The sequence below is a fragment of the Telopea speciosissima genome, chromosome 9 (genome assembly GCF_018873765.1).
Source record: "Telopea speciosissima isolate NSW1024214 ecotype Mountain lineage chromosome 9, Tspe_v1, whole genome shotgun sequence".
NCBI lineage: Eukaryota > Viridiplantae > Streptophyta > Magnoliopsida > Proteales > Proteaceae > Telopea > Telopea speciosissima.
Genome location: NC_057924.1, coordinates 53,458,342 through 53,483,127, shown reverse-complemented (window position 1 = coordinate 53,483,127; position 24,786 = coordinate 53,458,342). Strand labels below are relative to the sequence as shown.

The 24,786-nt window shown below is 35.1% G+C and overlaps 2 protein-coding genes and 1 long non-coding RNA gene across 3 annotated transcripts; all 3 read right to left on the bottom strand.

Moving 5' to 3' along the window:
• Positions 1-300: 300 nt before the first annotated feature.
• On the bottom strand, positions 301-1,078 carry LOC122640650. The gene is made up of 4 exons (XR_006329715.1): positions 975-1,078; positions 668-799; positions 469-573; positions 301-388 (listed from the first exon to the last, which is right to left on the bottom strand). It is a non-coding gene; the product is annotated as an uncharacterized LOC122640650 (long non-coding RNA).
• A 1,743-nt stretch (positions 1,079-2,821) lies between these two features.
• On the bottom strand, positions 2,822-3,922 carry LOC122639087 (polygalacturonase non-catalytic subunit AroGP2-like). Its single transcript, XM_043831923.1, has 2 exons — positions 3,905-3,922; positions 2,822-3,796 (listed from the first exon to the last, which is right to left on the bottom strand). Exons 1-2 carry the CDS (start codon positions 3,920-3,922, stop codon positions 2,822-2,824), a joined length of 993 nt encoding a protein of 330 aa, XP_043687858.1.
• An 8,424-nt stretch (positions 3,923-12,346) lies between these two features.
• On the bottom strand, positions 12,347-19,885 carry LOC122640648 (ABC transporter C family member 3-like). The gene is made up of 10 exons (XM_043833873.1): positions 17,810-19,885; positions 17,429-17,515; positions 16,694-17,344; positions 16,430-16,594; positions 14,357-14,651; positions 14,042-14,250; positions 13,576-13,881; positions 13,070-13,133; positions 12,574-12,813; positions 12,347-12,452 (listed from the first exon to the last, which is right to left on the bottom strand). Exons 1-10 carry the CDS (start codon positions 19,835-19,837, stop codon positions 12,352-12,354), a joined length of 4,146 nt encoding a protein of 1,381 aa, XP_043689808.1. The 5' UTR covers positions 19,838-19,885; the 3' UTR covers positions 12,347-12,351.
• Positions 19,886-24,786: the final 4,901 nt, after the last annotated feature.

Genomic DNA, 24,786 nt, shown 5'->3' with positions numbered 1-24,786 from the left:
TGCATGCACAAAGGCCACACTCCCCCACAGAGAACTTTTGCCCTAAAAAAAAATTAATGGTACACTACTTACTGATTTTAAAATATCCTAATAATATCTATTGGTAAAAAATAAAATGACATACTTTGTTGAAGTGTCCTTTTTAGCATTGTTTTTGGAGAATGACATCGAGTCTTCCTGGATCTTCTTTCGGATAAATACCATGTCATCCTACATTTTGAAAGAACGAATGATAAAAGAAAATAAGTTACTCAAATTAAATTAATATAAACCACAAAAATGAAGTATGTATAAAGATTATAAGCATATCCATAACTGTGAGAAATTTTCAGTCAATTCCCAATCCCAACATTCCATAAAATTCAACATGAAGACACCACAATCATGCCTATGACAAGATTTATCAAGGTTGTCAATATGTTATGAAACAATAAGAGAATATTTTAGTTAAACCCAAAATTGAAAAACATATAAGTTTGTTTGTAATAGAAGTTGAGGTCGATCTAGACTCCATTTAGAAATTGAAAGTATCCTCTCCTCATTTAGCGAGGTTAAAATCATCTCGCATGTATCCTTTTGTAAACAGTTCACACATTAATCCATCTAGGAAATTAAAATAATGTTTTAACTGAGACACAAGAAAATTAATTACAGACAATAAACAAACCACTATTTTCTGTGTCATATTTTGATCAATTGTGTTTTCTCTTTGTATGGAATCCAAAATATGTAATATTTTATCCTTCAAATTTATCACGTATAAAAACTAATGTTTATCCAAGCATATGGGGATGAAAAACTACACACAAATTATTATAATTAGTCAAAGTTTAGTACATTAGTCATCCATTTATTACAATAACATACTTAACAAAACAAAAGTAAGATGCACTCAATGCAAAGCTACAGTACAAGGTGTAAAAACGTAACCATAGAAGATACAAACTTGGGGCAAGTATTTTTGAAATAATTACCAGATCACAAAGAATCAAGTTGTACTTTAGATTCTCCTTTGAATAATAAGATTGTAGATCCTTTATTTCCTTGATGAGTCCTTTAGCAATCTTTTCCTACCATAACCATTGAAAATATTAATGCATATATATGACTAACTTTAGTCACATGTTTTAGTATTGTATATGCCAAATAAAAAATTTACCCCAAAATAAGTGGGAAAGGCACAATGAATATTTTTTTTTTTGTTTGTTTGAGGATTAGCACTTGCCTGAAGACATCAACAACCTACGTGACATCCAAAAAAATCATTAGATTGTCAATATATGTGGCAGTTAAGAGTATCTCTATAGGTAAAACTATAGTGTAGTGAACTTACTAGACTCTCAATCCAATTTTGATCTTCCAAGGCACGTCACTCCTTTTGAGTTGCCTAATAGGCTCCCATCTGAGCCCAACATTCTCTATGAAAGAGAATTATATCATATAATTAGAATTACTTTTGGTGAATCAAATGTTACCTTCTATATATATACCAAGACTATATCTTTATTAAAAGGATAGTTGATGACTTCTGCAAATTCACATAATGGATACAACACTCAATTAATAATTTCTCTTTTATGATATGACAAATTCGCTATAACTTGGATCATATATTGATTACACATAACAAAAATGAATAATTATTGATGAAACAAAGAAGTTCTATTAATATACAGGAATAAGGTATGTGAAAATGAAGCCAACACTTATACGAGGTGAGGATATCCAAAAAAATGAAAAGCAAAATGTTTTATGCATAGCGATGTACGCACATGGTGGTGCCTTCAACCGTTGGATTGGGGAGAGAGGGGTGTGTAATTATATTTTTGCCCCCACACCTATCCAACGGTTAAAAGGCACAATCATGTTCATAAACAGGCGTGCATAAAAATTGTTTCAAAAACAAAAAAATAAAAATAAATTAAAGTTTATTATATTTTATGGTATAACTTAAACAAAGGTTGGGCATAGCCCGAGGGCTCAATCCTGGCCCGGCCTGACCCTAACTCAGGGCTAGAAATTTCCCGCTCTGATCCGCCCTCAGGGCCTTGGTATCTCAGCCTAGGCCCTATTCAGGCTTAGGGTGGGCCAGGAGAGTTTGGGCCGACAAGATCAAACTTGCACCCCTAATAAAAATCACACTTGGAAAGGGTGGATAATTAGCTAGAGCAGCGGGTGCTGTAGTGAAATTGATTGCAAAAGAGTATAAATCACCACATTAAAATTACCTTTCCTGACTTGAGGTGTGAAAGGCTGGCAGGGTCGAGCTCAGGTTCACGGACAAGAACCATCTCATACATTCATGAGGCGCACAAAAGGAATCCAACTTTGAAGTGGATTCTGTCTGTGCGCCTCGCCTCAGGGGCTTACGAGATGGTTCTCGTATGTAAGCCTGAGTCAGCCTCATACATAGGGCTATGCCCTTCGGTAAGCATTCCTTTGGCATGTAATCCCATGTTTGTTCTAGTGCTTCTGTTCACTATCTCGATCTCCTCTCCATTCTTTGAATTCGCATTAACGTTTCCCATTACTCTGTCTTGTAGGGCAAAAAGAAGGTAAAATATTATGTCAAATAATTACTTTTGTATGAGATTTTTTTTCTAGTTGACTAAGAATGTCTAGCTAAGACTTTATGGGACAAACATTTTCTTTTGATTTCATCAGGTTGTCATCTATTATGTTGGACAATTGAAGAACAAATTATATTGAAACTTGAAAGAAATAATATGAAGGTAAAAAATAGGTCATTATTTATCCTTAAAATATCATTAAAAGTAACATGTAACACATATCATAGAACTATCAAATCTTCAAATGCTACTCAACTTAGAGTCTTTGTCCAGACCACTCCATTCTTGTTTATCCAATGACACACTTCAATTAGGCCTGGACCAAAACCCAACAGCTTGAAAGCAAGATGGTTTGGATTCCAAGTTGATGTATCATAATGGCATGCCATGATTGCATGATTCACCTTCTTTCGAGCATGTATATCAACTGCATATACTTTTACTTTTTTTAAAATGTGGCAATAATAGACTTGAAATGGGAATGGTTGACTATGACATAAGGCTGGTGGTTCGGAGAGGTTTCCATATATTAGTTTCATAGCTCCAATTGTAACATTCTCATAAGATCCTTCGATGTTCTCAGTAGTCCATAGGCGTACATGGTGCCCTAATTTCTCGACAACAAAATCGATGAGATCCTCGGCGGAAGTCGCACAGGTGCATTGCTCGCCACGAATGCAGCTTTTCTCACATATCTTGAGGGTGTCTTGAATATACTCATCCATGTTTGAATTATCCATCACACCAAAAATCTTCTTCAATTCCTTGATGTGTGTAAAGGAAAATGGGATTTTTGAAGCCAAAGGACGTGGCAAGAACGATTTATAAGACATTGGGTCCCTTAGATCAGGTATAGACATGAAATTTCCCTCTTTCACCATTGACTCTCGGAAAAATTGCAATCCCCATTGGTTGGCAATCGATAATGTTGTTTCTTTTGGAAGGCCGTCATATATCTTTTTCATATCATTCCACTGGACTATTGGTGGTAGGGTTTTGTCATACATTGTCTTCTTCATCAATGCATTTGTAGAACAAGCAACATTAGCCTGTATACAGAACGAACGAAGGTGGAAAGCCAGTTCATTTTCCTCCATTAGATTCATAAACAGTGTCACCTGATGGGGGCTTAATGGAGAAGCCTTTGCAACAAACCAATGTGGAGGGTGTGGAAGACCAATGTGCTCTTCCCAATATTGTGAGAATGTAATTTCAGCTTGACAATCCTGCAAAATTTTTTATGGGAAAAATAAAAACCAAATAAAAAGATACATTAGGAAGAAGCAATAGCCATGTTGAAATGATTGATAATGGAAAATCTTCATTTTTCTTACACTAAAGTATGCTACCATTAGAAGTCCAAGCAAAAAAATGGGATGCATCATGGTGGAACTGAAAAGAGAATGGACTGAGTTGGTTTGTGCCTTTGTGGGAATGAGTTGGATTTGTTTCATGTATGGGGTCTTTGATTTTATAAGGGAAAATTCAGTTATGTCAACTATCAACAAATAAAAAAGCGGGGAAAGTTTTTTAGTCAGTCCATTAAATGGATAAATGTATTCTATAATTTCCCAATGTCCCCTCTATGAAAAAATGTTTTAAAAAAAATTATCTTTTATTACTACTGTTAAAGTAAACTTGCAATTACCATTCAGCCCTCAAATTTCTAAAGACCAAAATTACCCTTAATTCAGGGTTATTCTCATAAAATCAGGTTTTATTATTTTTTCTTCCTATATTTGGAGTAGTAGTTGTTATTCTACTAACCTCACTTTCTCAAACAATTTTCAAAGAACTAATAAAATGCAAGGAAATGTCAAATTGATCTGAAAGATCAGTTTGCTTCATTGGTACAAGCTAGGGCCCAACAATTGTATCATGGAAACGTGGCTAATCCGTAATTGGAACTTCCCATCCAATCAATAATTTCAATGTAAACCCATTGAACTAGCTAGCACTTGTTTTTGTATGACCTTTTCAATCATGTGAGACTTAATTTGTGTGATAAGTATGCCTCACTATACAGGTAGGGAAAGGTGGGGTGATGGCCTTACCTTTCCCCAAGGCATCTCACCTCTGTGTCCAACTCTACCCTTAACAAAATTCACATTTTACTCCAACTTCCAGAGCCCCTATGCACCCAAGAAAGGGAATTTACTGTCCAAAAACAGTTGCTAAGGAAGATTAATATAACAACCAAATCATGAAATCTACTTTTATAATTACATCCATTGAAACAATAACGTATGACATATATAATCCAAAATTCTATGAACTTAACAAGTATATCCAGCCCAAAATGGTAATTGCAAACGAAAACAAGGAGAGGTAACAAAGAAAGCACGTTCAACGAAAGGGACCAAAACCTTCCTCTTTCAAAAGGATATATAGATCACTTAATTCCTCTGACATTCCTAACTTACCAAAAATTGGGATGTTGGAGATTTTCTGAAACATAAACATCAACCAAAAAGTTAATGTAATTATGAAGTTTTATCTATTGAAGAAGATATACTTTTTGTGAAGAACCTAAGCCGTACATTTTTTAGGTCATAATAACATTCCATGTGATTGGCTGTAGCTCAAATTTTTTGAGACTTTTCTTGTCATAATGCAAGACCATGGAAGGAGAATTTTGAGAAGCATGGACACTAAGAAATTTATTCATAGCAAGAATTGGTAAGAACAATTTAGGCATAATAAAATGGGAAATTGGAGCAGTGTTGCCATTGTTGGCAACTGTTGAAGGTGCACAAATATTATAGCAGTGTTCATAGAGGTTAGGCAGTGACTGAACATAGTATGCAGTGCAATGACAGTGACAGTCAGGTTGGCAGTGATTCAAAGGCTTCCAGGTTTATATGGTTTTGTATGAAAATATTGGCAGTGTTAGAATTTGGCAGAGATCTAATGGCATTGGTAGTGTATGGGAGGCATCCTAGGTTTATGTGGCAGATATGCTTGGTAAGATTTCAGGCATGGCAACATAGTGGCTGAGGTAGATGGATGATGGCAGATGTTGTGGCATGAGGCTGGTGATGTGACATGTTTTGATGAGGTGGCATGGACATAGTATAGGTGTTGGGGTCATAAGGCCATGGCCCAAGCTAGCAACATGGCATGATAGCGAGTTGAGGGGACAAAGGGGGTTTCAGAACCTCTCCCTCTTTTGAAAGAATGCAAAGGGTCCCCTAGTATCTATTGACTGAGAGTCGCCACCTAGATAAGGGTCTTAATTAGACACAAATAAATCTTAATAAATCTAAAACTCAACTCCAAAATGATCTAACTACAAGTTAAGGTTTGTGTAAATTTGCGGTCCAAGGAAGGTGTTAAGGACCTAGGTTCACCTGGTAAAACTGGACTTCAACCCTAGGTGTGTTGATTATGAGAGGGTCAATTATATACAAACTTAATCCACACAATAAAAAAGAGGAAAGTGATGACATGCCTCAATCCTGCCCTGTTGCATGGTTAGTATACATGAAAGTAAGGCATACATGATGAAAAAGAAAAACACTAAATGTTGGAAATGTGTCCATCAAACCCAGATTATTAAAATTATATTTTGTTATTATTTGGGCTTATAAGAATGTACCATAGGTCTAAACTTAAAATTGGTCTTGACTGGGAACTCGACTGCATATCCCGTTTATATGACTGTCATATCACATGTCATGAGAAAAGGTGATTTTAATGCATGAATGTGGGTACACGTCGAGAACGTGTATAGATATGAACTTGATACTTATATCATATGTAGTGTTACAAGTTGTATGAGTGATTTGATATACTTATCCACCACTCGATGACCCTTTAACCTGAGATTCCATTTGTTGCAGTGTGGCATTATGGATTTTAGTAAGCCAATGGTTGATGTCTGTTAGGATTATAAACCGGCACATTGGATTCGTGATCCTACATTGTAAGCAAAGAGGATCTCAACATGGAATCCCCTATCCGTTTATGAAGAATATCCAGGAGAGAGAAAGTTAGTGATTGGTCGTACATAAAATCTGGATCCAATATTTATTTGAAATATTTTCTGAATTTATTTTTGATATAAAAATTAATATATTATATTGAATTTTTTAGTTCAAAGGTTTTTCAGTAGTCCGATTACAATCACATATTCTCTTACAATCACATATTCTCTTAATCAATGTACGTGATGAATTGGGGATTAGTAATATTAAAGTACATACACTATAGTTCATTATGGGATACTGAAAAAGTGGAAGGGCTTATGTATAATTAAAAGAGTTTATTGGACACATGGTATCACATGAGAGAATAATATATTTATGGCTAATTATCTTTTTATATTATGGCAAGAGATATTGTAAGAGTATCTCACAAGCCATATATCAGAGAGATTGCATCCCTTTTGAGATTCTATGTCTTTGATTCATAGCAAATTAGAGTTGCAAAAAGTAACGATTCAATAAATCACCAAAATAGAAGATTAGGCCAAAACCAATATGGAAGGCAACCTTGTGACCTAATGGGTCAATAAAATTATAAAAGGGAAAGAGGGGAGAAGCCTTCCACGGTTTTGGTGGCTCCTCTCCCCCTTCCACGATTTCTCCTCTCTCCCCTCTCTTGTGGTGGTGTGTGCAAGGAGTAAAACTTAGGTTTTGGAACCCCAAGAATTTTTGGTAAATTGTTTTCGATTTCAAGTTGTAAGGATTGATCACAAGCTTCAAAGTGTTGAACCCATATCAATCTCAAAGTTTATACATATTTAGAAGACCTATTATCTATAGGAGGAGTTACACTAACGACTCTAAGGTAACCATGATTTTGTTTTGAAATTGTTTCTCACTTCTCTTGAATATAAACGAAAAGTGCGTGACCCGATCCGATTCCACTGCACCATCGGGTTAAATCCAACAATTAGTATCAGAGTGGTGCTTGATCGTTCATATTCAGAGAATGGTTATGATAGAATAGAGTTTTCCATGTTCTTACGTTAATGGTTAATATTTTTCCAATAAGGGTTTGCATATTGTATTTAGAATGTGATGTGTATGACTGAATTGAGGAAGAGAAAAATAAATTTCTTATTTTTTATTTCAATCATTATTAAAAAAAAAAAAACTGTTGCTTGCGTGTGGAACGTAAGCAGCATCTGCTGCCAGTGCATGCTGTCAGCGTACGGTACACTGGCAGACCCAAATCCATTGTTTTTTTAAATTTCTTATTTTAAATGAAAAATTTTTGGGGTATTTTTTATTGAACGTTTTTATGTTCAATTTTTTTGTGGTACACTCTTACTTAAAGAGTTATGTGAATGAGGTGTACTTACCCTATATGCCACATATTGATATGACATCACATGTGTTATTACCTTATTAGACATCTCTATGGAAAATCTTATTATATATTGGTGGTTATGGGAATAGATTTAATTTGTAAATCTATGTGGATGGTAGTATTAATTGTACATGTATTAAATGGAATGTGGAATGTGATGCGCATTGTGCTCTCTCTCTCTCCTCCCATTATTTTTGATAAAATTATGTACTCGACCCCTTAGGCAATACAATGATGGGTTGTATTTACGAATGGGGTTTCTTTCCCAAAGAAAGTGTATATAAAAACTAGGTTGTATTTTTTATGTACTTTATATAGTGGCAACCAATGGAGATTTGAAGATCACAAAGAATTATGAAGGCCACCATACGATGATGGAAGGAGATAGAAAAGAACATGGAGATGTCAAAGACAAAGCATAGAGATGCAAAAGGACAGAGCAAACACTTTGTATGTGCATCTTTTGATGCATTGAATGCATGGTTTTTCACCTTTTTTTTTTTGGTTGAAGCATAGTTTTTCAAATTAATTTAAATTAAATAATCTTTGTTTTAGTAGGAATAATAATATTATTATTATTCTCACTAAACCTACTATCCCATAACCACATTTTATATGTTACTTTAGTTTGTGCATTGTAATTTCTATATATGACGATATATTTTGTGTGCGATTGTTTACCCTCTACTTTTAAAGCATATGTGATCTGGATAGATCTTAACTAGTAGATCTTTGTTCATGGCCTCTTATTGATGATGGATGTAGAGGTAGATAATGAGGGCCCCACAATAGAACTGATAGAACATTGTAAGGATCTCACCATCATACGGTCTACACTATCTCCTATTGGATAGGAAATGGATATGGATAGTGAGAGGATACTTTGTTAGTGAGCCATCTCTCATGATATCATGATTCACTCTGAATCGATAGGAATACACATGACTTGAGTGTGTGTCAACAGATAGGACATGGACTCACACTCAAGTGACCAATCACATTGGAACCCTAGGAGGCGGACAAAGTAGTCCATAAAATCGTTGTGTGTGCACTGGTTCCTGATAGGGTAGGTAGTACATACAAGGATTGATGAATTCTAATATAATTTTTTTTCCATTATGAAGGGATATGGAAAAAGTGAAGGACCATTATTTAAATTTGTTCAAAATAGGAATTCAATGGGCACAATATTTTTTATGCTTTTACTTTTACCTGTGTAGATTTATTCGACATGGCTGCCCCAATCAACAACTCCCTTATTTTTTGGCAACATCATGCTCCTTCTTAAGGCTGAAGGACTTGACTCTATTCTGACGAAAGAGTCTCCCACTATAAACTCCACTAACATGGATGGGATTGAAGTTACTACAGAACTTACAGCAAAACAACGAAAGGAAAAGCTGGCTGAATAAGAGGGCTTTAAATCTTATTATCAAAGGGATTCAATTAAAGGCGCAATTGTACATCTGGAATTCCATTGACAAGTTGATTGTCGAATCTGTCAAGGGAATCTTCTACAGGTGACATGATGTCTAAGATCAAAGAGTTGTATAGCCAACAAGACACCATATAAAGTATGAGCTGATGGATCAGATCCATAGTATCAAGATGAAATTTGGAACTCCAGTCATAAACCACGTGATAAAAATTGAAAACTTGTTCGAAAAATTAGAGAGTTTGGGTTCCGAGAAGTTCTCTTTGAAATATAAAAGAAACATCATTTTTAGATCTCTCATTGGCTCATACATCTCCTTTGTTTTCAACTTCAACATGAACAAACTAGATGTCCAGTTGACTGAGCTAGGTAATATGTTGCAAGAAGTCGAGAGAGCAATCAAAAAGGAAAAAGCAAAAGTACACCTCACCAAGGTGAATCAAAATTCTTCCAAGAACAAGGGGAAGAAAAAGAAGACTTTCAAGGGCAAGGCCCTAAAAGGCAAGAGTGGAAAGATTCAAAAAAAAATAAAAATCTTCCAAGGAAGGAAAATGTTTCTTTTGTCAGAAAGAGAGACATTGAAAATGTAACTTCCGTGGATACCTGATTTTCTTGAAAAATAAGTCCAACAACATGGATAACTCTTCAGAAGGTAAATTTAATATTATTGTCCTTTTCGAAACTAATATGTCAATTGGACTATCTAACCCATGACTTGTGGATACTGAATCTACGGTACATGCTTGCAATATGTTGTAGGGGTTCAAGGGAACAAAAAGACTGGGCAAGAATGAAGCATGTCTCAGGATGGGCACTGGAGCAGAGGCCAAAGCTGTGGCATTACGAACCTATAATATAGAATTTGATTCTACATCTTTAGTTTTAAAGAATTGTTACTATGTTCCTTCTTTCAAAAGGAATATTATTTTTGTTTCAAAGTTTGTTTTAGACGGTTATGTATTTATTTTTGGTACTAGACTTTCAATTTATTAGTTTCCCAAACGAGGACAATGAGTAATTGGGTACATAGAGTGCAGTCATATATACGGTAAACCCGCCAAAATTCTAAACACCCTCTCTTATGCTTCCTGCTTCCGCTCGATAAAGATTATTCCAATCCTATCCTCCATATTCCATCCACACTTACAAGACTCGATCCGATGACTATGAACCATGCTGTCGGGACATGATAGGACAAAATTCCACAAGATTCAATTTTACTGAATTTGAGCCCTTCTTCTAAGTCAATCCAATGACTAGAATTCAATTGGACTTTTAGGGCTCATTTTAAGTCAAAATTGAGCCCTATTTTTTATTTTCACTAAATTGAACCAAGAACATGATTAGGAGAGTTGTGGGAGCAAAAGTGGATCTTAAGCCTTAGTTTTTAAACAGAATTAATAAGAGGAAGATGGGGCATGTGTGTTGCATTAAACGCTTCAAACAACCATTCTCAAGTGCATTTATGTTTCTTTGAAGATCATTGAAAGATTAGTAAATTTTGTGAAGACATAAAGGGGGTTTTGCAAGCAAGAGTAGAGAGTACAAGAGGAAAGAGATACTACTTGCAAGTTCACTTGAAGATTCAAGTGTCTCCATCAGATGGGGTTAGTTGAAGATTCTAGTGAACATCATTGGAGACTTTATTTGTATCTCTCCTTTTGTGATTATCCAGGTTTAGGTAATCATTCATTTCAAATCCCTAGTTTATGACTTGGTTGTAATTATTGAATTACCTAATCTATTGATTTGTATTAAACTTTATTTATCATTGTAATCAATCAAGTTAGGGCTTGATAGGATTGGGATTGCAGCCCTTATTTGTATTGTAGCATAAATAGAAATAGAAGTAGGAGCTCTTGGACTATTATCGCAGTCAAATAATGTTGTGGCAATATATGAAACCATAGGTATGGTATTGCTCTGTGGATGTAAGCAACTTGCTGAATCATGAATATTGTGTGTAGTGTGGATGTGATTGTACATGTGGATATCAGAGTGCTATGTATATTTGCAGGATGCACAGTCTAGTAGACCCGGTCACTTTGTGGTAGCGGGGTGGATGTGCATATGACTGTGTGTGATACTGATAAAGTTAGGATTGTCCTAGCCAGTCAGTGTGTTAGTAGAGAGTGCCAAAGTGTAGTGTGGATGTGATTGTTCATGTAGATATTAGAGTGCTATGTATATTTGCAGGATGGGTATGCACGGTCTAGTAGATCTGGCTACTTTGTGGTAGCGGGGTGGATGTGTATATGACTGTGTGTAGTACTGGTAAACTTAGGATTGTCCCAACCAGTCAGTGTGTTAGTAGAGAGTTCCAGAAGTGAGGTGAATAGTCAAGGTCAAAATTCTGGGGAGAAATATTGGTGATATTGATTCACCACTCTCAGTGTCATCATGTCAATATCATTGTTATTCAAAAAAAAATTGGCAGTAGACAAATTAAGATATATCTAATGTAACATCCAACCACATTTTATGCTCTAGAAGCATTATAACAAAATCTTTTTGTCCAACAGGATCTAGAGAGTATCTCTAGACTAGCACCAAGTTTTTCCACATGGAAGGGCGATGTAGCAACTTTGACGATATATATATTTAGAAAATGGTTCAGTGTTGAGCATTTACCCTTTTGTATTGGCATGTTCAATTGTATTTTTCAGCTGTCCATTTATTTGTTTAAAAATTTTACTTTTCATTGGATTTTCAAAGATTTATTTTTCCACTTGGCCAACTCTATTTTAACTAAAACTTGACATGTGAATAAGAGACATTGGTTCTACTTGTCTATAAAATTTCAGTTTTATCCAATGTGCCATATTTGTAACATTCTAAAGATACCACTGAACTACTAAAATTTATTCTAAGGTATACTGACATGCATGGAGAAAAAAATTACAAACAGCCTTGATATATATTCCATTGTTTTTTCCCATCAAAATTTTGTCAAAATAGCAATGCAACTCAATTTAATGAAACCTGCTTATATTTGGCCATTCAAAGCTCACTTACTTAGCCTTTAAAAAATTAGGAACTACATCTTTGAGTATACTCCTTAACAAGCTTTGCAAATGATGAAGATTTGATCTCTAGCAATTTCGTTGGAGAATCATATTCCACTACAAGGCCTGCTTAAGACAAGAAAACACATCAACCTGATTAGAAAATAACCTAGAAAAGATGAGAAGACGTACTACCAAGATCAATTGAACCCATTTAATTATGGTGTACTAATTACTAGCTACTAACCATTATCAAGAAGGAGGACCATATTGACATCAAGAATTGATGTTATCCTATGTGCAATTGTGATGACAGTAGACCTTGAGAAATGTTGCCTTAGAGTTTGTTGAATTAGATAGTCAGTTGTAGTATCCACTGATGCTGTAGCTTCATCAAGTACTAAGATTTTGCTCCTCTTAAGCAGTGCCCGCCCTAAACAAACTAGTTGCCTTTGACCCATGCTCCAATTTTCTCCATTCTCAGTCACTACAATAACCACCACATTTAAACAAAAAAAAAAAATCCACCATGTGAAAATGGATTAGGTATTCAAGATATTAATTTTATTAATCTTTTGATCCCTTGCTTTTTGTTGGAAAATAATTGAGGACTGAGAGGTTGGATTGTGCACTAGAAGTTAGTCATATCATACAACAAGAATTTTGGAGGTATTGTGGCATTGTGCATGGATAAATTGATGTTAAGAAACTTTGGTATATAGTGAATATGAAAAGAAACTAACCTGCAGAATCAAGCTTCCCTTTCTTCTTTCTAACTTCATCACCAAGCTGGATTCTATCTAAAGCCTAAGACAACAAATTTTCTTTTTGTCAACTTGCCAACTTGTTTGATTATTTAAGATAACATAGAAAATTGATCATTAAAGATGAGTTGTGAAAGATGAAATAGACAAGCAAGGGATGCCAAGTGGAAATTAAAAAGGGCAATAAACATAGTGCAGTTTCCACGTCACAAATACAAAATCTCTTAGACCAAACTTGGCCCAAAGATGATCTAATGCATCAATGAAATTACTTCAATATCTTAGTGGAAAGAATGTAATAAAAAGAGATGACAACAAGAAAGGAATTCATAGAGAATGATCACTTCGAAGGATTTCATAGAGATACATGTCCCTACCAGTCAATAGTGATGTGTTGTTTATTTGAGTGCAAGTCATAAAAAAGCAGAAAGCATGTATATTCTATCTTTGTCATTTAATAAAATATCATCAAATGAAAAACTCACCTCCCAAATTTGTTCATCAGTGTACTCTTCAAGTGGGTCAATATTGCTTCTTACAGTCCCCTCAAACATTGTTGGGTCTTGCGGGATGATGCTCAATCTTGACCGCAAGTCATAAAGGCCAATCTTAGATATGTTGATACCATCTATCCAAATCTGACCAGCTGTAGGTTCAAGCACACGGAAGAGAGCCTGTACAAGAGTTGATTTACCACTTCCTGTTCGTCCAACAATGCCAATCTTCATCCCTCCGAGGAAAGTGCATGTTAGACCTCGCAAGACAAGAGGAAGGTGTGGGGCATATCGGACCTACATACATATCATACAATTAAACCATGTAGCTTAGTAGAATTTCATAAAAGTAACAAGAAGTATCTAGCAACATTAGGCTTTAGAGTATCTATTCCATAAAATGAGGAAATAAGTAAGGAGATAAAAAAAAACTTGAGGAATCTAGATAAAGGACTACCTGCAAATCAACAATATCAACTTCCCCTTGTGATGGCCATTCACAACCTAGCCTATTTTCTTCTCTGAACAGAGGGAGTTCACTAGGGATGCAGGTGTATTGTAGTATTCTCTCAACAGATATGATTTTAGTCTCAAGTTGATTAAGATCCCATACAACTCCATGCAAACTGAAACCAAGTCCATATGTGACTGCTAAACCCACAACACCTTCAAGAGAGAAAAGAAAAAAAATTTGAAATCATTGTTTCATGTGAATAGTCTATCATGGTTTCCCTAAAGGATTATTTTACATGGTCTCAAGTTCAACTTTTACCAGGACTCAGTACCCCCTTCGGCACTAAGATCAAGAAAACCAAAAAGAAAGCATATGTAATAGAAGCCAACATATCCATGCGAAAGCATAACCACTCCATTGCACCAGAGAAATAAAATTTTGGCCGACCATATCCATCCACCAGCTTAAGGGTTGTGTCCATAAACCTCTCTTCTTGATCGAAGCACCTGATTGTGGTTGAACCTAAACAAGATTCAGAAAAATGTTGTATAATTGGAGCTTGACAAACTCCAAATAGCCGTGACAGTTCTCGTGCTGCAGATATGTAGTATTTCTAGAAGACAAGGTTTATTAAAAAAAATAAAATTAGACACAATGTAAGAAAATGTGTAATTTTTTTGAAATAAAAAAAATGTGTAATGAATGTATAGATACTTTGTTTATGAGATATTTCTTATATGAGTAGCTTATAATTAGATGGTTGATATGATTGGTCATCATGGATGAAATTAAACTATAGGAAAAAAATTCATTCTATTTTGTAAAGTTTAATTGTTCTCTTTTGAATGATTACTATTTTTATTTTTATTAAATGTTAATTGAATTATATACATTACTTGTTTATGTTGACAGTATCTCAAAATTTCTATCCCCGAAGTCAATTGAACATGGACGTAACTGTATCCAGAAATTTGTGGTTTTCATTTTTCAAAATTTTAACAAATTTGTAATCACATTATCAAATTTCAAATTCAACTTATAATTACATGTGTCCCTATCCAAAATTTGTTTTGCCAAATATAAATTTTCTTATGTGGACTAAACTGTATGGCCTATTCACTAATGCCAAAAGCACATGAATGTGCAGTTTAATGAAAAATTGTGGCTAGTACAATCTAGGTACATCACGTACTTAGGCCAAGTGCAATGATATTCCATGTTTAGCAAAAGGTGGAGCCCATGCACTTCACTTAGGTAATAAAAAGGATTATGAAGGAAAAAGGAAAAAAAAAAAAAGAAGGAAAAAGAATATTTTTCCATCGAAAATTACTGACTTTTTATAATGTGATAATGGTTCTTGATGGTCCACCTCGATAAGCTTCTCTTAATTGCCCATATATCAGCTACATGGCAAGTCCATTGGGACTCAGATTTTTTTAACATGGGTCATCTAAATCATTCTGGGGGCTCAAATTTGAGCCATGATTGATGGAGAATTCAACTTACATAATTTTATGGAAGTTTAGTTCAACAATTAAAAATACATGGTAAGAAATTCAATCAAGCCTTGCAATGGACATTTTCCCTTAATCCTCAATATTTAGTTATTAAGAATTATTTGTTAATATATCGTTTACTACTTTCAGAAGTTTCACTAATTTATCATGGTCGACAAATGAAATTAGGTGTTTCAACCTAAGATCCCCTTACAGACCTCCTTGTAGCAATGGGCATTTACGCACCACAAGCTACCAAGTATGCTAGACAGTTGTTCACAAATGGCAGCTCAATATCAGCTCAATATTGTATTCCACATGGCAGAAATAGGAACCAAACCTTGGTTTGGTTATATGGACCAAAAAAACAGAAAACATTCTCCATTTATTAATTGTTAACTTCTATTAATTATTAACTTATTTTTAGTATGGGCTCCAACCAATGGAGCTATCAACAAACAAATAAGCCAGATTGTATTATTGTCCATGCATATCTAAAACATTTATGCATATTAAAAACATCTACATTGCTTTGAGTAGGTTTGCAATATGACAATATGCGCCTGGTTTGGTCTTTTCTTCTCAAACATTTTTAGTAAGCGAAAGGCAAAAGTTTCATTAATTTGCATGAAAATATGTAATTGAGAAAATGGATTTGTCACACATATTCTTTATAATTCAAGAAAAATATGAAGATTTAAATCACCACTTTCACACCCAAAGAGTATGTGAATCCAGTATTAAATCAATTTTGTATGAAGAAACAAAATTTATAACTCACTGATCAAACAAAGCTTGAACCAACTTTTATAATGGCCTATTAATCACAAGGAAAATATAATTGAGCTTGATTTAAAATTTTAACTATGAGAAGTCGTAGTGACAATAAAAGTACCTGATACCAGATGCATGCCATAGTCATCGGAATAAAAACCATTAACATTTTCCATGCAACCTGTGACATTACTGCAGTAGTTCCCAGGAATTCTATGATCGAGATAATAAGTTCTTCAATTTGTTGTGGAATAATGGAATCTACCGCACTTTGATCTATAGATACCTGTATACAAAAATAGAGTTTGTTTAAAATTATATTAACTTTTATGATGATCAATCAATATCGTTTGGATCCCAAGAGTAAATAAGCACATTCACTAACCCGATTTAGGATCCTTCCACTTGGAGTAGAATCGAAAAATGACAAGGGAGCCCGAAAAATGCACGAATGCATTTGGTTAAAGAGTAGAGTGGTTGTCTTGTATCCAACAGTCACAATAAGCATGGACCTTATAAGTACACAAAGAGAACTTCCAAGGATCAAAGCAACATAAATAAATATGATAGTGGATCCTCTATCATGAAGTCTCAGATTCACTGAAACAGGAATAACCAACACCATCCAATAACTACTGACTATTTGGAGAAGCTTAAAAAGAATTTGTGCTAGCAATATCAATGGAACAAAAGCCCCTCCATATGCAGTGGTAACATATTTCCAATAGACTGAAAAACTAACTCCATCCTTTTCTCTTTTTTCTTCTTGGACAAGCTGCCCTTCTAATCCAAACAATTTTTTTGTTTCATTGTTTTTGAGTTCGTTTTTCTCATCATCTTGAATAGATTTCTCGCTGCACAAAATATTATCATCCTCTTCAACATTCATTGAATTATCCAAAACAGTCATACACTTGATAGAATTAAGGTCTGCTAAAGCTTTCTTATGTGCACCCACTAATTCCATAAAGTCAGTTCCTGAACTAAGAATTTCTTTGTATTTTCCTGCTTGAGCAATCATTCCATCTCTCATAACCTACCAAATAAGAGAAGGTGAATAATCACTCTCAAACAAGGTTGATGGATTTGAAGTAGAAAAAGAAAGATGGTATACTCTCACCAGGATAAGATCAGCAGAGGATAAAAACTCTACTTGGTGGGTAACATAAATTACTGTCTTTGAACTCAAAATTCCTAGCAAACATTCCTGTCACATAAGTTCAAATGTTCACATTTCGGCATTCAAAAAGAATTTTTGGTTACTTAAAAGTAAGAAAAAATTATCCATATTAATATCATAATGATACCCTCGGTTTCATGTCAGAACATGCATTGATCAATATCATGTGTCTATATGCCTCATTTTTTGGACCACCATGATTTCAATCTTCTTAGATCAAACTAAATTTTTCGTTGATCAAATTATGATGTAAAAAATGATATAAGAGCTTCATTCCAATTTCATCAAAGAAAAATTTAGAGGTAGAGATCAAAGAACTACCTTAAATAGATGAGTTCCTGTATGAACATCCACAGCGCTAAAAGGATCATCAAGCAGATAAATGTCAGCATCATGGTACAAAGCACGTGCGATCTGAATTCTTTGCTTTTGTCCACCACTCAAGTTAATACCCCTCTCTCCTATGATAGTCTGGTCTCCAAAGGCACATAATTCTAGGTCCTTATTTAGTGAACATGCTTGAAGGATCATCTCATATTTTTCCTTCTCCATCTCTTTACCAAACAATATATTGTCTACTATCTTACCACTCTGTATCCAAGGTGATTGTGCAACATAGGCCTTCGTCCCATTCAACTTAATGATTCCAGATACTTTTGGCACTTCTCCCAATATGCATGAAAGTAAACTTGACTTGCCTGACCCAACAGAACCACAAATAGCAACTCTCATACCGTGATTCACATGGATATTAAGATCTTTTAATGTGAGATTAGGGGAATGAATGTCCCAAGAGAAATTCCCATTAACTATCTCAACTGCAACCTCGCTGTCATCTCTTGGAATCTTTTGTACTATCTTTGGTTGAAGATCATCGAGACAGAGGTATGAGACTATTCTATCAAGGGAAATTTTAGTCTGAACTACCATGGAGATTGTGTTTGGGACATTATGAATGGGCAATTGTAATATCTCAAATATTGCAAGTGCGGATACAATGTTCCCTGACCCTAATGGAATTCCCATTAGCATACAAAACCCGAAAGTAGCTATAGATACAAACATGGGAGCAGAAGAGTAGACAAAGGAATTAGTAGCTGATGTATAAAGTAACTTTTTTAACCATCTTGTTTCAAAGTTTCTAAGCTCAATTATTTTAGCCAAAAACTTCATATCCCAGCCTTGGAGCTTGAGAACCCTCATATTCCTTAGAGCCTCAGATGTTACCTTCATTCTTCGATCTTTTGAACCCATCAACCTCCCTTGCAAATTTTCCTGCAGTTTTTCTAGTGGAACATTTGCTAACATCAAAATCATTGTGGTAACAAATGCTACAAGTGAAGCAAGCCCAAGGCTTTTATACAAGATCATCAATGCTAGAACAATCTCAAGAGGCACCCTCCATATATTATGTAAGTACCAACTAAAAATGCTAATCCTTTCAACATCAACACTCATCAAATTAATATTCTCCCCATTAGTGTGGTCCTGTTTTGATTGGCTGGAAAGCTTGAGACACTTCTTATAGATTATTGAGTACAAAGCAGCACGGACCCTAATTGCCATATTTCGCAATATAAAGAACAAGTGCCTCTGTGAGAGACACCTTATGAGCTTTGAAAGAAAGAAAATAAACACTAGCACATAACCTTTATATTTTTGTTGGTGAGGGCTATTGAGATACTGAACAAAGGCGTCAATAAGGTATGGTCCAACATAAGAAGCCAATGTGCACACAATTGATAGTAGAGCCGTCCATAAAACTTCTTTCCATGTTGAGAGAATCAATGCTTTCACCAACTTGAGTGTGCTTACTTGATCACCATTACCATTGCTATTACTATTAGATTCAAGTTTATTTCTGAAACGAGTGAAGACCACATTGGCACTATGACAATTGGGAAGTTGAGGAACATCTTCAAGGTCTAGTGTTTTTTTATGCCCAAGTTCAAGCAAAGGTCCCATCCAAGTAAAAGTAAAAATACTAAGAAGATTAGCATTTGCATAAGGAGTTACACCATCTCCACAAACACTTGATCCTTGTACATCATCACTATTGTTTCGATTAAAACTATTTTTTAAAAGAGGCTTCAAAAATTGGAAATCTTCATCTTTTCGTCCCTTCCCAAACAACCCAGCAGAACAAAATAACAAACTAGCAATAATTGATACAACATCAGTGGCCCATAGCAGGAATGGAAATGATGAATGTTTCCCATACAAACCAAGATGTATAACAAGATAGGAACAAGACATTAGGAAGTAGAAGGTGCACCAAATCCTTAATAGAATAGGGAACTTATGCTCACTTGAATGGAAAAACTGGGTGTGCAAGTAAGCAGAGATCATAAACCAAGTGAGTATTCTGAATGTAAAATCCACTTGGGTAACAACCTTCAGATCTGACCAACCATGTCTATATCCAGAGATGTAGTTTAACACCCATAGGAGAATAGCCCAAAAAGACAGACTCATGCAACATATAAGGGCTAACAAATAGTACAAGTATTTGCTCTTCAACGTTGGTTTTGAATTTTGAAGGGAAGGCATCGTGCGTCTCTTGTAAGCCCAAGAAATGGATAAAACTACTAATAAAAGTAAGTGTGAAAAAGCAGAAATCCCATGCATGAAAATGGTTACAGAAGACTGCGAAAAGAATATCCAAGTATCCATATCGTTCTTTGATTCTTCAAAAGTATCTATGTTCAGAAATTTTATTTTCTTCTGTTTGTAATTTGGTAGTTCAGTTCATGCAACTCAATTAGAAATCCAATTAGCTTTGCCACATTTTTAATTGATGCAACCCATTTGCAAAAATATTGCTGAAACACTACCATTTAAATACCAATCATTTCCAGCTTAGGTGTTCGATAAAGACTTGGATGCGTATTGGAGTCTCAATATCACCTTGAGATGTAATTGAACCTATTAATGAACACGCAAAAATTAAATGTTTGAAATTATATAAAGAGCAAGAGGATTAGTGAAATTTTCATAAAAAATAAAGAATGGAAGAAGTTGCAATTATGTATAATTTAGTTCATCTTCAATTAAGAACATCAATAGAGAATAGAAACTTAGAGATATGAGAAGAAATAAATGAATAAATATTTTAGAATTATAAAATTGGAGCAAAATTAAAGGAAATACAAAAAACTTCATATCATAAGAATACCAAATGATATATTGCAGTTGGTTTCTATAGAAAAATAAAAAGAAATATATAAGAAATGAACTTCTAAAATACCAAATCCATATACAAAGTTCTAAATAACGTAACCATAGAAACAACATTAGCCACATATGTAACCTGTGAATAGAACTACCAAATGTTGACATGCACTAGCCTTTCTACAAGAAACTTGAAGATCATCGAATGTGAGAAGGGAAAATCCTAGTGGCATGATATTGCAACTAACCACACTCAACTTGATTTAATATTTAAAATCAATAACTGGATTGAGTCATACAATAAGTTACGTGACTCATTTCAATCCGTCCTATGATCAATACAATTTCATTTGTCAAAAACTTTTTTGAGGCACTAGTTGAACAACATTGCAACTAATCGCACTCAACCTGATTTTATCTATAAATCGATTATCGGTTGAATAACTCACCAAATTTAGTGGATGTTCATTTCAATCCATTTCATATGATCAATACAAATTCATAGATTGAATACAATAGTTATATTGTACATTGAGATGCTTATTATAATTCATCACTCCTAAAATATGACATATTATTGGAAGACTACTATTAGAATTTTACTGCATGTGTGCTTGTTAGATACCCTTGTAATAAGTTTATCCTAAAGGAAAACTTATAACATCAGACAGTAATGGAAGTTGTGATGTAGGACAGCTACGGATAAGTCACTTGAAGATCCAAAATTGTCTAAATGATTTCTGATAGCAACCATAAATCAGATATTAATTCAGAAAATAAACATTTTTTTGGTAGAATTCAGAAAATAAACATGCCACAATTAATAAAGCAATAAATGTTAATTAAGGCTAAACAAGTAGTTATTTAATACAATAAATCCAGAAAACTTTATGACTACTATATATTGCATATCTAAATTCTTAGACACTAAATAATCAAATCATGTGATAAAAAGCTTCTTTAGAAACTGCAAGAGAAAACTTGATAATTTCTCATAATTCTCTAGTTATAATTTTAAAAAAAAAAAACTGAAAGAATTAAACCAGACTCGTTGTATCCTAACTATGATTTAATGTGGTTGCAAAAATTGAACCTTGTTGCAAGTGCTTCCATGGTTAAACCTCATGTTAACTCTAAGCATGATACTTAAATACACAAGATGATAAAACTCTTTTTATTTTGAAAATATTTTCCAGAAATTGTGATGAAAATAATAGAAACTTTTATTGGATTAAAAAAACAAAACACAAATTATTTATTAAAATGCAAAATATGTATGCTACTTTATTAAGGGAAGGATCCCTACAATTTTACTTGGTATGTGAAGTCAACTTTTTTCTTATTTTCTTAATTCCAGAAGCACCTTTATATAGTATAGTGCATACACCTAATTTTGTAAACACCCCCCCCCCTCCTCCTCCTCATGATGACACAAGTAGATTTTGCATTCGATGATTCATACTAGGACAATTCTACTCAGGGTAAAAAATAACCAAAATTTCCTTGTAAATTGTAATGAAAAATATTTTTCTAAAATGGATTTCGACGTTGTGAATTAATGTTGTTCACTGACATGGTTCAAACACTAAACTCTGGTGCAAGATTGGTGCAAATCGGCCACTATTTCTCCCCATACACTGCATAGTCCAGGACCTTGTTTGTCAAGAGATTTTGATAAGGTTCCTACTGAGACCGCCCCCGTGTCCCACGTCATTTGAAAGAGCTCGGAACGAGCTTTCCAACGACAGCCAGATTTTAAAGTACCGGATTACAGACCCCAGAATTTGGTTTGAAATAAGTCTAAAACTAGGGCTTGTATAGAAAAGATACGATTTGGTGCTTTGTTGGGAGTGCCATATGGCAGTTTCACTCCTTAGCCTAAAACCTACCATTTTAGCCTCAAACTAGCCTTTCTTTAATCCCACATTGGATAGCTAGGAATCTTACTCCCAACCCATTGCCTATATAAGGAAAACTTGAATTACACGAGGAATGGCTCCTTCAAGGCAAGAAGACCCATTTAAGAGTTGTCTAAGTTCTAAACATTTTTGAGTGTTTTAATCGCCCCTTGAGCTAGGAGCCTAATCAATGGATCCAGTCCGGACAGGTGGGTTTTGGAGCGGAGAGACCCACCTCTCTTTGCCTTAATAACAGTCAAATGAAAGCAATTTTCTTTTTCATTTTAAATTAACCAGTTAATTGAACAGAATTAGTTTATTTAACTAGGTCCTTTTAATTATGGCTTAGTGTTTAAGGTATTTTCTTTTGGGTTATAGTTCGTATTAATGTAGGATACATTAATTCCTTTAGTTGTTAATTTTGGTTGAATTAGATTTACGGATTAGGAGAAAACCCAAAAAACTAAACATTTTTTAACCTGTCATGATCGACTGGTAAGATTAGTCTCTGGTTAGACCACACGGTAGAACCAGGGATTGGGTCAGCTCGAATTTCAGTTCAGGAGTCCTATGGGCCGGTTTTCAATTGAATTAATGTTGGATTACCAAATTTAGCCTGGTTTTATTTTCTTTTAAATTCGGTTTGAGGCATAGGCATATCAAGATTTATTTCTCTGGGCTTCAGCCCAGCCCATTGGATCAGTTGTTTTTGGGGATGAAGATTGTAAATGTTATTGAAAGGATTCCTATATCTCAAATCCAGGATGCTGCTATTGAAGGGATTCATATATAGGGGTGCTGTTCTCTGTGCCGCGGTGCAGGCTGCGCCCAGGCACATGGGGGTGGGCGTAATGACCATCCTGCCCACCTGAGTGACAGGCCCATCAACCCATGTGCTTGAGCGCAGCCTGCGTTGCGGCACAGAGAACATTCTTCCTCATATATAGTATGAACTTTCAAGTTTTCTATAATAAACAAGCAGCCATGTCTCTACCAAAAAATAATAATAATAAAAAAACCCACCTCAATCCTGCTCAATAAAACAGAAGGAAAACAGGAATCAGAGAGAGAGAGAGAGAGAGGTGCACCTATTTAACTTCTTCCTGCACTTCTTCTATGAACCAAAGAATTTCTCCTGCACCTCTTAATAAAACAGCTTAGATGAGTTGTTGTTCGTGAGCAGGAGGAGCATAAATAATTAGTCAGAAAGGAAATGAAATGGGCCTGTTGGACTTGGCTTCATAGCTCCTGACTTCCTAAGAAATAGGAAACTGGCGGTCCTCATCCTCTGGAAGACCGGAGCGCACGCACTTCTTGAGACATGGTACCAGAAAAGTGTGGGTGTCGATTTCCCCAGTAAAGGACATTCCGGGGAACGCGCTGGATGTTCAATCAAATTCAAAATACACGATAAGTACTGAACAGCTAAAACACCGAGAAAAAGGTATTATTCATGGACAGTTGGACACAATGACCGTAGAGGATTTTGTTTTTCTTCCCAAAAACAATGATTGTAGGGGTAGGGGTGTCAATTTCAGGACCGACCAGGAAAATCCGCAACCGGCCCGGCCCATTTAGTAAACGTGTCAGGTTTGAGCCTGGCAAGGGTCCAATTCGATGATCACTTGACCGACTAATAGTCCAACTCAGCCCAACATGTTTATAGCCTGTTTGTAATCCATTTTGCTCAGCCCGACATGTTACAATCCATTTTGCTCAGCCCGACACATTTAAAGCTTGTCCTAATAATGATCCGTTTATAGATAAATGTATAATTAGCCTGTTTAAGGCCCGACTGAAGGCCCATTTAACCCAATTAAGGATCGATACCCTATCGATTGTTTATAAACGGGACCAAGATTAGCATATGAGGCCCGATTACCTAAACGAGACGGTAATTGTGCGAGATCCTAAAGTAGGGAGGCCCAACTGACACCGGCCGGGCCCGACCGATTAACATCCTACATAGGGGATTGATCTTGAAAATTGTTTTTTTTTTTTTTTTTGTTTTTTTTGTTTTTTTGTTTTTTCAAGTTGATACTAGGCCCATGAAAACGCATGTCCAAAGATGACACATAGCAGTTAGATGGCATCCCATGTGGCTAAGACTCATCTTTTAAGCACGGATGGTTCAACATCATTCTTTCCACATGTAATCACGCCAAAAAGGACTAGGTTTAGCTGCGGTTGGGGAAATTTTTTTTGTTTAAATTTAGTTTGACCTCCCCT

Bases quoted from the DNA above. Each gene is read 5' to 3' on its own strand.
- LOC122640648 (XM_043833873.1), bottom strand. From the start codon at position 19,837: ATGATCTCTGCTTACTTGCACACCCAGTTTTTCCATTCAAGTGAGCAT. The intron at 16,595-16,693 runs GTTAGTGAATGT...TTTTGTATACAG, and splicing joins GTGGAAGGATCCTAAATCGG to GTATCTATAGATCAAAGTGC. The intron at 13,134-13,575 runs GTGAGTTTTTCA...TTGTTGTCTTAG, and splicing joins CTGATGAACAAATTTGGGAG to GCTTTAGATAGAATCCAGCT.